The sequence below is a fragment of the Neodiprion virginianus genome, chromosome 1, assembly GCF_021901495.1.
Source record: "Neodiprion virginianus isolate iyNeoVirg1 chromosome 1, iyNeoVirg1.1, whole genome shotgun sequence".
Taxonomy (NCBI): Eukaryota; Metazoa; Arthropoda; class Insecta; order Hymenoptera; family Diprionidae; genus Neodiprion; species Neodiprion virginianus.
In genome coordinates, this window is record NC_060877.1 from 3,990,807 (window position 1) to 4,006,723 (window position 15,917).

Consider the following 15,917-nt stretch of genomic DNA (forward strand, 5'->3'; position numbering starts at 1 on the left):
CTTTTTTCGATTGTTCCAGGTTGTTCTCGTTGTACTGAACATTGTTCCAAAACGGTCCAGTCGTAAGTTCAATAGCGGGCCTACCAAAAGGCAAAAAGAATTTTTGACTAGCCCCCACTTTTCGAGAATCCAACTTTTTTCGATTGTTTCAGGTTTTTCTAGTCGTACTGAACATTGTTCCAGAAGCACAATGTAGTGGGTCGTACTTCATCATGATTTTTCATGAGTTTTCGGATTTCGTTATATTCGATACTTATTAAATCATAGGTGATTGATTTTACGATTTCAATCATGGTGTGGATTTAAAGAAAAAAATTATTATGTATCATGTATTTGGACGGGGTGCTTGAGCTCTGTTACGGCCCGATCCCAGAGCCTCTGGGCTGTTGGTACTTGCTGCTAGCTTCAGTTACATGAGCCAGACTTGGCGTGGAGAACGGAATTCACAACGGGAGTAGTTTTTCATGAGGTCATCTCTCTCGCGTGACCAACTTGGCAAAATATTAGGGAAAAACGGGAGCAGTTTTTATCAGGTCATCTCCCTCGCGTGACCAACTTGACAAAATATCAATGAAAAACGGGAGTAGTTTTCTTGAGGTCATCTCCCTCGCGTGACCAACTTGACAAAATATCAATGAAAAACGGGAGTAGTTTTCTTGAGGTCATCTCCCTCGCGTGACCAACTTGACAAAATATCAATGAAAAACGGGAGTAGTTTTCTTGAGGTCATCTCCCTCGCGTGACCAACTTGACAAAATATTAATGAAAAACGAGAATAGTTTTCTTGAGGTCATCTTATACTTTTTGCCTTTTGGTAGGCCCGCTATTGAACTTACGACCTGACCGTTTTGGAACAATGTTCAGTACAACCAGAACAACCTGGAACAATCGAAATAGTTGGATTCTCGAAAAGTGGGGGCTAGTCAAAAATTCTTTTTCCCTTTTGGTGGGCCCGCTATTGAATTTACGACTGGACCGTTTTGGAACAATGTTCAGTACAACGAGAACAACCTGGAACAATCGAAAAAAGTTGGATTCTCAAAAAGTGGGGGACTACTCAAAAATTCTTCTTCCCTTTTGGTGGGCCCGCTATTGAACTTACGACTTCACTGTTTTGGAACATCGTTTAGAACAACTAGAACAAACCAGAACAACAAAAAAAAGTTTGATTTTTCAAAAGTGGGGGGCTCGGTCAAAAAACGGTTTTTAGCATTTTTCAAATGTGTTACACGAGTTATCAATATTAAGTTTTGGAACAATGTAGAACAAACTTAGAACAATCTGGAACAATTTTCGAAAATTCCGATTTCTCAAAATGGGGGGCTAACTTCACGTAGGTGCTCACGCGCCTCCGAGTTTATATTTTCAACCGAACTTTCTTCCGAAGGGAAAACAAGTTACAGAAAGAAATTCTAGGGCTTTTTCCCTTCCAATTTCTAATAACCGTCGATTTTTTTCGAAATTTATTAAAACAAGCTTCGGCTGAAAAATTGCAGATTTTTAAACCTTGTTTTGCTTTTAGCTTTGTCAACTATTTATTCAATCTTTTAATTATTTTTTCTATCGTTTGTGACCGTTTTACCACTCGTCAGATAATCAAACACGGTCAACGTTCCCTGCACGGTATGGTTAAAAAAATTTAATTAAAAAAAATTCACGCATCTGCGGTCAAATTCATATCATTCGACTAAGCAAGCCTTGAATATTTTGACGTGATGTTGATACGATGTGCATACAATTTAATTAAAACATACCGAACGTTTGATTGACCTTTTTAATTTAATTCTGATTATTCATGAAATCTATGGCTACCCCGCATATCGCCATAATTCTTCGATCCTACTTTTTCCCTGTGAAACTGAAATGATTTTATCCAGTCATTTCTCTCGTGGGTATTAAAATCATGATCACAATTTACTGCCAGATTTAGAATTCAATGCGAAAAACGATCTTCTTAACACAAACAACGTTTCATCGGTTACCGAAACCTCACCTCGCCGATATAACTTGGTAAATAACCAAAGTACACGATTATGCAAAAAAGACAATATCCCGGGGATCAAGGATCTTGTCATTCCGAACGACTCTCCGGGTTCCAACTTCGGGGCTTTTTCCCAGTGATAAATTAACATTTTACCCCGTGTTTCGAGCCTCGAGGCTTCTTGAAAATTCCGTAGACACTTATACACTTCATAACTTCCTTCGACTCGCGGAGGACTTTAGTCAGTAAAATTGAACCTCTTCGTGACTCCTTGACTCATTTTTACAAATTTTTTTTCTATATTTTTTCTCCATTTTCTTGTTCTCTTCAACTCTGCAGCCTGAACAACTCGTTCCTTACTAATTACTCGTGTTACAAGCATTTTTCCTCGAGTCAATGACAAATACGAGATAAAGGATATAGGCATCTTGCAATGCTCCCTAACAGCATGGATGTCGTGGTCCTACGAGCTTCCGGTACGTTTTCGTCACGAACCGTAAGGCATGGGCTGCTCTAAGCGATTTCGACTGGAAGCCGGAAGTCGCCGTTAGTGTTTATGCCGCATTCCCAGGGTTAACCTGACCGCCGATGTCTCTGCTATTCCAAAGATGTTCCCGGCACTCCGTTGCCAGGGTAACCAGGGCTCGCTACAGACTGAGTTGAATTTATATATATATATATGTGTGTGTGTGTGTGTGTGTGTATGTATATATGAACGAACCAACCAACGAATGAACGAACGTAACTACTGCAGGAGAAAACCCGAGAGTAGGTACCCAGTACCAACCAACCTACCTACCTGGAAACTAAGTACGAAAACACAGCGAAGCATTCCCAGCGCTGCTGCACCTTCTCGTGTTATTCCAAAGTCCTTAATTAATTAGTTGCTGCCGTAGCGTTGCGGGACTGTAGATGCATGCTCGGTGATCCACCGCCCGCGCTCACCTTCGGACGTAAAAACAATTTTCATTTCGTTTTTAAGATCAACCGCAGAAGGCGATCCACTTCCAATTAATTCGCTCGACGTTGCTCCGCCGCTCTCACAATCAGCCCCGAGCAATTCGCAAGGCTCCTTCGCGATTTTCTCATTTCGCGAATGTGTAATGTTCCCCCGGTGTTTTCCAAGCCTTGACCCAGTTGCGGATCGTAGATCCAGCTCGTGTGTACTCGTGTGTACAATCTCGTGGAATCTTTGAACCGGGCTGCATCTTTGTCCGGTATCAGTAGCCGGATACCTTTGGCAGTGGGTTAGGAGGGCTCGTGTTATCTTAGGTCGTGTTGTACCTGGGTGCAAGGAGGCATGAAGGAATAGACTCCGGCAAACATCCCCGAGCGATTTGACCAAATTATTTGCGGAACTAAGGTGTGCGGCGCGGCTGGATAGTTCCTTTGGAACCGTGCCCACTGGGCGTCTCCTTCAACCTTCGTCCCATTCCCCGATTCCAAAGATCCAAGGTGTATCATCAAGCTGTAGCAAAGACGTCCGGAGGGAGTGGAAGACCGTGGCACGACCACCGGCTGTTCGGTATCTTGCATTCACCGAGTAATGAAGAAGCGAGGTCCTTAGCGGGGTCCCCGGCGACTGTAGGTACAGAGGTCTCATCTTTTCCGCGAGATGATCCCCCGGCTTGGACGACGCCAGAGGCAACCGTGACACTCGGGAGTGGCCTCGTCTGTGCAAGCAGACCCTTTGTCGCTTTGTCATTATCGAACTGCATTTTAGCGCGCGATGCTTGACACGAACTAAGCCGCCCCTCCGTTCCTCCTCGAGGGCGCGACATCGATCGGTAATTAATGAAATTGCATTCGAGGATAGAGACTGGAGCTCCAGGATAATCGGGTCTCGATCTGAACGACGTGTTTAATTGGTTTCAGGTGCCATATTCACTCATGACCAAAAAGATAGCAGCACCGAACTGGCGTTCAAGTACGCGGTGTACAAGATCAACGAGGACCGGACCATTCTGCCCCACACAACCCTCGCCTACGACATCCAGTACGTGCCGAGAGATGACTCGTTCCACGCTTCGAAAAAAGGTCAGTTTCCGACGACGCGTAATCGCGGTTTAATGCCCACCTACCTGTCCACCTCCAGCAATGGAGTCAGTTCCAACCACGTCGCGAGGAGCACCGTATACCTTGTGCCTTATACTCCGAGTTATGCTACCGCTCACAAAGACCCAACGGTAACGTTATATCAACGCTACTCCGTTCTACTCCGGTCGAGCCGGTTGAACCAGCATGAATTTATCACCCGGCAATATACCCAGCTCATGGATGTTCCGCGACGGTTGCACTCTACCTCATAAAGCGCTTGTCTATACGCGGATCTCACCATTCTAGTCCATTACGTGCGTTACATACCCGTTTCTCCATCCACCCGGACTATTGTTACATCCTGCACTCCTCTATGTACAACTGCACATCCCGTTATCAATGGGTCGCAATTACGTGCTACATAGCATTCCCTCAATTAGACCCCACTAAGCTACGCCAGTCGGTAATGAGCATTATGTAAGAACAATTTTCAATCTGGACATGCGGCTGACAGCAATATTTGAGACGACGAATTCAACTATATGACAAATGGACTGACAATTATACCGATTAAATGTGTGTAGAGTGAGACAATACGGGGTATTTTTGTTTTCTTAGGGGGGTTGATTGTCTTGGAATCCCCATTCATCCCCGTTGTCCGATAATCCAGACTCCTGTGCAAGAATCGATGATTCAACGTTACAACAAACCATTACCTTCCGTGTTCGAGTTTCGCCGGGATCTTCGTGCCGACGGATATTGCGTAAAATAAACAGCACGGAATTGCTTTCGGAAAATCGGTTCATGCGAGATTGCGGTAAAATCCGCCCGACCATTATCCATGGAAAGCTGTTATTTAGTTGAATTCACATTCAGCGGCGCTGACCGCTCTGGTCAGGTATCGGTTGACGGTACGAAAAACGCGGTAAAATTCAATATCTGAAATGGTTATCTGCTCGATGAAACGCACGATGAATCCCAATCGTCCGGACGACATCTCTCGCGTTTTGTGTTGTGTATGGAACAGCGTGCGTGACGGGCGTTTATTTTATTTCTTTTCATTTCACTTCTTGTCCACCTCTCCCTCTCTCCTTCGGTGGGCAGCGAAGTGTGATGTGATTCGGATTTACAGATGTGGAATATTCTTCTTTCGCGACCCTCTCGGTCCTTGCAAATCCATTGAATAATTCACTTTCGCAGCGGCGACTCTTCGTACTTTCAGTATATCGAGATACAGATATATTTTAGGTACAGGTACGTTTATCCCTGTTGATTTAAGCACTCCGTCCACTTTTCCATTCATTTCTTTTTCATGTATAAGCTTCACAGACTCGTAAGCTTTAAAATAACTTGCAGACGAATTAATGGAAGAAGTAAAGCGAAAATGAAGAAGAAAATGCTTCCTCGCACCGAATATACGGTACAGCTTTTCTTACAAATCGATCTCTGACTAAGGTCCACATATTTTTACCACCTTTTTGTTCAACTACGGTACCGGACATGATGAGAAAAAAAAATCAGCACGTCTTACCCGTCCTTTCACAACTTTCGAGTTTCTATAATTGGCAAAGAGGCGCGTGCTGGAAGGTTCTAGGGCTGCTCTATAAGCTCGGTTGACAATCAACGCTAGCCTTTTGTACTTTCGAAGGTTTCTCGGCGACGCGGTGCAGGAGCCTTAAAGCTTCGCTGAGGTGGGGTGCCAATCAGCGGTGGTTCCCGCCTTGGTGAACGTGCAAGTAATATCGTTTCACCGGAGTCGATTTTCACCCTAGCTCTCGTCGTCTTGCATCCGCGCTGCAACCAATGCCTACCACCGTATTACCTCGGAACGAATATCCAAATGCTTGAAAACTCGGGAGGAAAAACACGTCTCTCAAAATCGAGGAAAATATTTTTCACCTCACCATTTCAGGCCGAATTCCAACCCTCCTGGACACTCGCTATCTAGGTACGATGCCATAACGATTCCTGGCTGCGATTGTGCGACCCGAAGTGCCGAGTGCTGATCGTGGGTTCACGTATTGTATGGAACACGTGCATATGGAGTACGCGTTATCTCTGGACAGCAACGGTTTTCAGATTTTACGATTATGTCGCGGACCTGGTTATGCGCTGGCCTCTTTCCTGATCTCTCCAGCCGACGGTGCCAAGTTAACCAGATATCTTGCGGGCGATCCGACCAACCACGCTGCTGTAGCTGCTGCAGCTGCTGCAAGGCGATGATACAGGGTACGTTTCTCGCGTGCTTCGAACCCGGAGAAAGCTTTCCAACGTTGAAGAATGTCCGCAAGACTTATTGACCGAGCAGCCGATTCGCAATCTGGTCGAAACCCTTGTTTAATACGCGTAGTAAAAAACGCGTACAGCACTAATGGTCACGAGGGTATCGGTTGTAATTACGGAAAGGAAGGTCGGGGTGGATTCACGTAGGGGTGAGACGATATCACGTAGAGTGATAAGCGGGGGATCGGCCCTGTGCTGTACCGGAACTTCTGTCCGTCTCGGTGAAACGGTCCGAAGACCCGAAGCCATTCGGAACGGGATGGAAGCGCGCGTTTCTACTTTCCGAAAAGTTTGTTGACCCGGTTCTCTTCGGAAGTCCGTCGTACGTTCTCTCCGCGAAATAACCGTTCGCGAAAAGTTTAATACGCACTGAAAGTAATTGGATGGGAGGTGGAAGCGGATGCTCCGGACCACGCCTCCAATGACCCTTGAAACGAGATGTTTCTTGCCTGGTCTTTCGACTCGACGCGACGCTCGCTACTTGACCGGGACAGCGGCGCCAAGGGTCACCACTGATTGCGACAAGCGGCTCGAAGATCTTCCCATGCATTTCGGTCGACTCTTTACCCAATGACCTGTCTGTCTTCGCTTTATCTCGGACCTTCTGACCTTCGACCTTTTGATCTCCTGCCACCGTGCGGTGCATGACGAGTGTGTGACGTGCTCGAGAGCCGTTCTCAAATCAGAGCGCTGCTCCAGATTACCACCGGCCGATGTATGAGAGGCTGGCTGTTATAATACCATGAAAAAGCTCCCAATTGGGAATTCTCCGTTTTGCAGATTGTCCAGGAAGAGTCGGAAATTGTCGAAACGTATAACCAAGGACCTGCTCATCTAGAGCGACTTTAATGGGATTCAATTGTATCGAATTTCAGTGGAGCTGTCTACCATGAACAATTGAACCAATGCGTGTCGAGTGACGAACATGATCGAGTACGGCTAGAAATTCATTTTTTTCTCAATGATAAACGTCGAAACTCCTCCTCGCTTTGTTTCGCACACTTGATTACCGTGCCTCTTGTTTTTCACGAGCTTTTGCCACGACATCAATAACCGACAAAACCCAGAGCTTCCACTCCATCAATCGTTTTGTGGTTATTGCGCAGAGCCCAATTTTTCTCGGCAAAGTTGTTTGCATACATTCGAAATTGTACGTTAAAAGACTGAAGCCGCCAGTCGAGTATATCGATGAATGGAACGCCAAAGACCAAAGCATCGGTCATGATTTTCCATGACTTACCTATTCCCTAGAAACTCGAACAGTCCCTGTCGTTCGGATGTGTAAACAACTCGTGAACCGTTACTTCCAGCAGTAGCTATTGACGGCGATATGAAACTGTTGGAGAAAGAATTGAAGTAGCGTTGGTCATTGTTGATGTTCCAAGATCCGGAAAAACCCTAAAGTGGCGGTGATCCGAAGCCGAGAATCCAAGGTTCGCATCATCGTCGAGCTTACTTCGTTAATTATCATCTGATCTCGACGCGGTTTTTTTATTACTTTCAAATGATGGTCATTGACCCGGATTTCTTAAGACCAAACTTCACCCAGTTGCCGTGTGAAGTTGCACTTTAGCAAAGTAAGAAAGTGGCAAATGGAAAAATCGAGGAGTTCTAGGGTTTCCCGAGAAATCTATAGCCTGTAGGACCGTCTCGGGTGTCCGGAGTGTAAAAGGGGTTCGGAGTGGTAACTAGACGTGAGTATCCGTTTCCGGGGCCGGTTTCTCGAGTGGCCTAGTCAGCAAATTGCTCGAACGATTTTTTGATTATTTTGCGACTAAGAGGTTGCAGGATGGGTCGAGTGCTTCCACCTCAAGATCTAATTACTCACCGGTAAGAGGGTGTTGTGGGCGGTGCTGATTACGGGAAATTTACCTCTCGGAAATTATTGGCCTCGGGGTTAGCCGGCTAACCCGGATCTATTCTGCATCTTGCGTAGTCAAGGAATCTGTACCCAACAATTTACCCTCTCGGTATTAGTTCAGCCGAGAAATGACCTTCTGTAAGCTGTCTAATCGTCGTCCACTTTCGCCAGTATTCCCAAATCGCTGATCGGGAAAAAAAAGTTTCCTCGCAGCGCGTGCCGGAAGCTTCATTGCGTCGGACTCTTCGACGATTCTTTTCCGTAAACTTTCCCAATCGAATCAATAATAACCGATATTGTTATCCCTTTATACTCGGTAACTAACTCCAATTAATCAAACTTCGCGAAATCATCTTCTCTCAATGCCTCTTTATCGTTCTCGGATGAGCGAAGGATAAAAAATTGCCTACCTTTCGGTACCTTTTGGTAAAAATTTCACATTTCCACGTCACAATACGCCGCCAGTTTCTCAACGAAGTCTCACAAGTACTCCGATCAATTGACGCATCGCCCCGCCACCCCCGGCACTCTGTAAAATTAATTTTCCTACCCCGGCAACCTCTCGCTCAACCATCGCCTATGACACGTTGTGTCTATTGATTTAAATCGTTGCCCATATACCTACGCAAATTCACCGCCGCCGCCGCGTCAACGCGATGCAAATATTTGCCTGCAGACCGCAACGCTCTGATTACTTCGCATACGCCGGATACGTGACGTATCGCCACTCTGATTACACAAATATATTGGAAAATCCCGTTTGCGTTTGTTCGACACGTAGTCGCGTTGACGAAATCCATCATCGCGTCAAAAATGCCGAGACTCCGTCGGTCGGATTCGGTGAACTTGAACGATCCCCGCCTCATCCAGTCTCGCAAAGTCCTTTGACAATTCAAGCGGGATCTCAAACTTCCAAGTGGCCGAGCTTCCGGTTTGCACACTACTCCGGAGATCCCCTTTATTCGCGAACCCTTTCGGGCTACTTGAAGGGCGAAAAATCCTCGAGTCATTAATCCTCGAACAGCGGCAAGATTAAGCCGCTGCGACGACAAAACGTCTGCCCGCCTTTCTTTGTCCGGACGGTAGGAAAAGCTCGAGCATTCGTTCGTCGACGGAACGATGTGACGGACAATTGCGTCGATCGAACGAAACAGCGAGCTTTACTCGGGCAGAATCTTCGAATTACGGAGATCAAAAAGGCGGCCGAAAATACCCCGGATACCTTATTCATGGCAGGCAGTTGGTACGTGTCCGGTTATCCAGGATACGCCTGCGGAAACAGGACGGCGGTTTGATCCTTGGTGAGAAGCCGGGGACCGCGACCGCGACGCGATTCACGACGCAATCAATTAACGCGAGGCGTTTGCGGAACGTTAGTATTAAGTGGACGCGTCAGATTGCGGCGGCTCAGCTTATAGTCGGACTGTAACGCATTCCGGGATTTGACCCTGAGTTATAGTTTCTGTAAAGTTAATTAACCGACTTGACGTTACGCGTAATTTATCCAATGCCCCGAAATTTGAATTGAAAATTTATACACTCGCCGGGGCGAACTTTATACGGACAGCCACGAAAACGAACAATCCTCGGGCTCCGATCCTTGTTCAAAATGTTTCACCCATGTCACATGCGACAATTACTCGGATTTCAGAAAGTTTATACACCGCTAATTTAATGCCTTCCTGGCTTTTTACCACCCACTCACTCGCTGCTCCCCCAACTTGCACCCCTGGAACCTCTGTCAACGCGGCTGAACAAATTACACGAACCGGAACTCTGGGGAAAGCTTTTCCTTAACGACGACACCTAGGCCTGCAGGGATACCCCTTGAGAAATAATAATCACCAGAAACGCTTTGAGAGGGCCGTTTGCACCAGAAATTTCTACGCTCTTGGACAGGCACGACTTTTTCAGTTAGACGATTTAGGTACGAATGAAAGAGGGTTTTTCAACGTTCTATTAACCTAAATTCACCTACAGGTCTATTACAGCGAATTTTACGTGCGTAATAAGAAAAAATGATTGAAATTTACGTTCTGGCAAAATCAATAATCGAAAACGAGATTTATGGAGGTATTATGGCCAGTTGCTAAACAAATAACGAATTCCAAGTACATTGTTATCGACGGAGTACTTCTAAAGCTGGTATCAATTATTTTCCATTCTTTACCTGTTATCAATACCTCGCCTTGAGTTTCACGCTTTAATTATTCTCTCAACTCGTACCGGGTCGAGTTTCGACACTGGTTGAAACTTTGAACTTCTTGGCAAAGAGTTCGCGACTATCTCTCCTTGTGTAACATGCTTGTGTATAAGTATACAGAAACTTATACACCCACATGAATAATGACGACGCTATGGAGCTCCGAAAAATCTTCACTGACTCAACTTTCTCCGATATTGTCGCTTTTTGCAGATACACGATGAATAGCGTTATTCCGTTTACCCACGACGTTCTTGGAGACAGAATTTTCATTAGATTTTGAATCCAGAAAAGATCCAAGTTAAATAAATCTGCTTCCAATCGAATATAAATAACAGTGAACCGAAACAGTCGATTAGAATTTTCTAATTCGAGAATGAATACGACAACTGCCGTTAATATCGTTTGAATCCAAGCAAGCTCAACGAGGAATGAGAAAATCATGTTAATGAAAAAGTTCACGAATAACAAAGTGGAAATGACGAAATCGATAGTTATTATTGCACTTTGCAGGAACAAGCAGACAGTGAAATAAAATTACCGTGATTATCCTGCAAGACTTGCAAAATCTTCGTAAAATGCACTTGCATTTAATGAATCGTAATAATATTCCAGGGTGCGGTGACTCGGCATTAATTTAACTAACTTCATAATTGGTTCTCTTACCATCCAAGACTCGTTATTTTATTTTTTATTTTTGTTTTTCCACACACATTTCTAAAAGGATTCATCGATCACGCCTCATCCCGGGGTTCTGACCGTTGAAGCTCGGTCTCTGATAGTGTCGAACCATGTGGCAAACTTTTGCTTTCGGTGTCTCCAAGATGAAGCAATTAATTCAAACGTGATTTACGACGCCGTCAAGCAGTTTTCTTCTCGTACCTCCCCATTTTTTTGCCTCAGCTTACCTCTCAAGAGCCGTGCAACTTTGTTCTCCTTTTCTCACACTTGTTCGCGATACGATCCGTCGGTTAATTATTGTTTCCGCGTAACGATCGACCGGCAGAAACGAGAAGGGATTATTAAAAATTTACGAGCTCCTACTTTACACCGGTGTCTTCGAAAAAATTTATGAAAAAGAAGAAAGCGAGATGATAAAAATTACCAGCCAGTGTGCAAAGGCCTCCTCGCATCGTTTCTGGCCCGTAATTATTAACCTCCGTTTCGGACCTGCGCACGATTTTATCGCCAGGGTACGTGAAAAAAAAACCCACCCCTTGGATTCTCTGTTCGTTGCGATGGTGTATCTTATGCTCGCACTGCGTTTCCTTCTTTGCGATCTTTCCATTTCCCCCCTCGGAGCTATTGATTTCACATTTGGACTCGCAACTACACGACGCCAGTGAATACAGCGTAGACCAGGATCCTAAAAATTACCATTCCGTGCTTTCAGATCGTATAAAAAGAGTTGTTGCACCACAGGTTCGTTTCAATTTTCCAAAACTGTCGTACGGATATCTCGATGATCGAGCGATTTTCACTTTTTCAAAGAACAAAAAAAAATAATTGTCAGCCTCTCTCAGCGGGGATGAAAACTCCCGATTCGGTGCCGGAGCTGACGTCCCTTCTCCCCGCGGGGGGAACTCGGCTTGTCCCTCGGGATGAACCCTGCAGGGCCGATAAACGAGGCCGCGTTGATTGTGCGTGACCTCGATACACCAGTCGTGACACTCGTTTCGAGAATCTCTCACTTCCTGCATCCGGGTTTGCTGGAAGAACCGTGAGAGAAAAGGATCCCGGATTTATCAGGGGCGCCGGGATGAAATCTCCCCGATTCCGGGAGAAATTGCGTCAATTCCTGCGGCTTCTACTACGGCCCGTTGGTTTATTCACGGGAATGCGATTTATTCAGAAAAGGATAAAAAAAAAGGGGGGGGGGGGAAGGAGGCCAGGTGGGCGGACGAAAGTCGTGAGAAAGGGGAGTCAACAATCGCCGACGAAATTTAAACCAGTTTTGAATTGCCCTTCAAATTTTTCGCGCCGAAAATAATAGTGGCCAAGCTTTTTCTCCGACACAAAGGGGGGATTCTACGAGCTGGAAAATCCGTCGTGGGAAGGGACCGATCGATCAATCATTCCCGAAGCTACCGCGCTAATTAGCTCGTTTGCTAATTACGACTCATCGCGATGAACGAGGGGGGAGGGCACGTGGCCAGTTTCGCCAATGAGCCGGACGAATTACGTTGTTTCATCCCTTCGAAGGGCGTCTGTTCAACTCTGAGCATTAATATACCACGCCGTAAATGACTTCTGACCGTCGATCCATGGTCGGGTTTTTTCACCGTTGAGGGAATCGATCCGGGAGGGTTGAAAATCGAATACTTTACGTATAAAGAATTATACCGGCGCCTTCGAATCCCGAGTGTTTGCGGAATGGGGAGCGCATCGCGCGTGCGATCGTACACGGTGAAACAGAAATTTAATACCGAGCTTTTCATAGCCTCCGTTGAGCCGCCGAGGACCTTCGACGGTTCGAAGAAGTCGTTTTCAGGAAATAAACTTCAGAGTGGAGTTTGAGGGTCTCGAAGAGAGAGGTGAAGAGGCACTCGACAATTTCCGTTGCGAGGTCGTCATTTTTACAATTTCAGATTCGTAACTAAGTTCTGAAAAACTCCACGAAGCTTTGCGATAGCCTTCGAACGACGCCACGGACACCAAACATGGGCCGACAATTTTCCCGTCTAAAAATTCTAGCTCGCCTGCTATTAAACTGCGGCGTTTAACCGCTCGCGCGAGAAAGTTGTCGTCGGAGGAATATGCGTCGTTACCCCACGTTGGGGTAGTTAACCGTGGATTTGCGGGTTTTGCGGGTTTTGCGGGCGTGTGCGAACACCCGCCGGATCTTGGAATCGCGGGTGTGAACCTTGAAGGGAGCCCTTAAGCGCGTGACAAAACTTACCGCACGTAAACTTTATCAGGGGACTAAAACGCGGCTGAGCGAGCCTTGCAGGCTCTCGCCCGATTCCGGGGAAAAAAAGGTCGAAGACCTTCCGATGCCTACTGGAATATTAAATTCCCAGGCGAATCGGATTAATGCCGGTTCGATCGCCCCTGGCTTCCTCGAGGCCTGCAGGCTCTTCAAGCCCGAATATACGATCGTCGCCAGCGAGCCTCGACTTTGCCTCGAAAATTCGTCGTGGAAACAGAGAACATATTCAGAAAAGAAATGGTCTCCGACCTTTATACCTTCGGCATTAGAAACGATCGTGCTGCAGCGGTCAAGAAACCGGAAATTCCCCGGGAAGTTGGCCAGAGTGAGTCGTAATTCCTCGGTGGAAGCAACGTTAACGAAACGTAACCTTGTCAGGTGGCGACCATTTTCCGGAGCGTTTTTGGCCCGGATCCACAATCCTCCGTACATCGGTAACCCAGCTAGAACCACACGGATCAAGATTGTAAAACCGATGGTTCTAAGCGACGTGACGCATCGGATAATTTTCCATAGTTGGTGGACATTTTTTGTTTTTCCTCATATTCTCACAGGCAGATATCAATATTTTCTAAAACCCTTCTGTTTCCAGCCTGCGAACAGGTCAAGTTTGGAGTCCAGGCGGTCTTCGGTCCGTCGGATCCGATCCTGGGTCAACACATTCACAGCATCTGCGACGCCCTGGACATACCGCACCTGGAGGCAAGGTTGGACCTGGAGGCCGAGGCGAAGGAGTTCAGCATCAACCTTCACCCGGCGCAGACTCTTCTCAACACCGCCTATCAGGACGTCATGGGTTTCCTCAACTGGACGAAGGTGGCGATCATCTACGAGGACGATTACGGTAATACCGGGCGCCATTTTCTACCGAGTAATCCAATTTCCAGTTCAACTCTCGGAGGCGCTAATGCCTTTCTGGCTCGGTGCCACTGGCTGATCGCAGTTTAGATCATCGCCGACAACTTTCGCCGGTGTATGATGATAATTGTCGCGCATTAGCTCGATGACTTTGCGCCGCGAGAACGGCTCGCCGATTCGAGAGGAGAAAATCTTAAATTAGAGGTCCAATATCCGCGACGTCGTATAATCTTTCAATATCGGCGTATCATCGCGCGCGCACGTTCCTCGGTTCGATCGATGAGGAATGCGCCCTGAGACTCAGAACCGCCTTCGCAAGTCATTCATCATTCTTCGTTAGCGATATTTGATAACGCTCAGGAACGAACAAGTTAATAACACGACGTTCCGAAACCTTCGTGACTCGAATTGAAACTCGAATAATAGTCGGCAAGGCCGATTAAGGACCTCTCTTCTCGCGGCGTCAGCCTTATTATGGTACATCCTTGCAAATTTACCCTCTGCAGGATTACAAACGTTCGGGCGGCGATCGGTACCTCGATAAAATTCGTGATTCTCGACGTTCGATGTCTCAAGATCCTGCTCAGCGTCACCGACGGTGTTCCGAGCTACGCGAAATTTGTTTAGACTGACAAATTGTTCGGCGGGATTCTACGCGGTGGCGGAAAAATACAAGCTAATGAATTTAGGATGAATTATTATACGTGAGAAAAACGAAACGCCTCGAGCAATATTTCTACGTTACTTTAGTTCGGAGAAATAGTAGCTATTTTTCCGGTTTACGCGATGCTCTGCTTCCGAGATAATGCTCCTAACAAATTACCCTCTTCCGCGGACCGGCTAATCCTCAACGTAATCCACCGCCTAATCTACTACGAAAAAAACTTTATATACACGTATACTACCTGCATGTATATAAACTGTCGACGATTCCATCCCCTACCGGATATGTCTGAGCGGAGTAGATATTTCACTCCGGATGCGGCGGGTCTGGAGTCCGAGGGAAGATAACCATTTTGCAAATGGAACATGGTTGCAAAGGTGCAAAGAGCAGTTGGCGTGTAATTAAAACGAATGCAAGCCGATTAATGAAAATAAACATGCAGACGAGTTTACGAATGACTATTACGAATAACGAGTAAGCCGGCAAGTCGAAGCGTTTGTAACGAAACGTTTCACCGTCTTAGCGTAGCTGTGAGGGAATGCTCGATCCAGAGTAAACATTATTATCCGAATTGATGAAAACGCGAGACCCTCCGAGACTCTAATCAATTACATACAAGATCTCAGCTCGATTAACACCGCGCAGATCTCCGAGGGCGACACTCGCGTCCTAAATTTCTATCGTTTCTATTATTGTTACCGCGATAATTTCTTCGACGAATCTAATTAACACTACAGCGACAATTCCGCAGCTGCTCGTGTGTTAGAGTTCGGATTATTCGTCGAGTTATAAGCAGCTTTGGCGAATCATAGAGACGAAGCGAGTGTATATCCGAAAAGGGTTGTTGAACACGTAACGCGAAGGCGAAGATTGTCGACCCTGGACTTTGTCGAAGCTCTTTCTCGACAGCCAGGCGAGACGGGATCTGTTCAGAATACAGGAATGAGAATTCCCGTCGACGTTACGCTGCAGCACGTAAAGCAACGTCGTCTCGTTTTTAATTGCGGTTGGATAATTCAATGGCAGTCATGTGAATTCAGTGACTGCGTTGGCGGATAGTCGGAACTGTCTGGGGGCGGAAGAGTCGGGGTGGGAAATGGA

The 15,917-nt window shown here is 46.3% G+C and overlaps 1 protein-coding gene across 2 annotated transcripts in view; it reads left to right on the forward strand.

Moving 5' to 3' along the window:
- The window catches only part of LOC124310189 (glutamate receptor ionotropic, kainate 2-like), a 65,703-nt gene that overhangs the window by 19,618 nt on the left and 30,168 nt on the right, over positions 1-15,917 (forward strand). For both annotated transcript variants that reach the window (XM_046773982.1, XM_046773981.1), the window contains exons 4-5: positions 3,857-4,018; positions 13,887-14,138. In XM_046773982.1, coding sequence (XP_046629938.1) covers positions 3,857-4,018; positions 13,887-14,138 — 414 coding nt within the window. The remainder of the gene's footprint in view (positions 1-3,856; positions 4,019-13,886; positions 14,139-15,917) is intronic.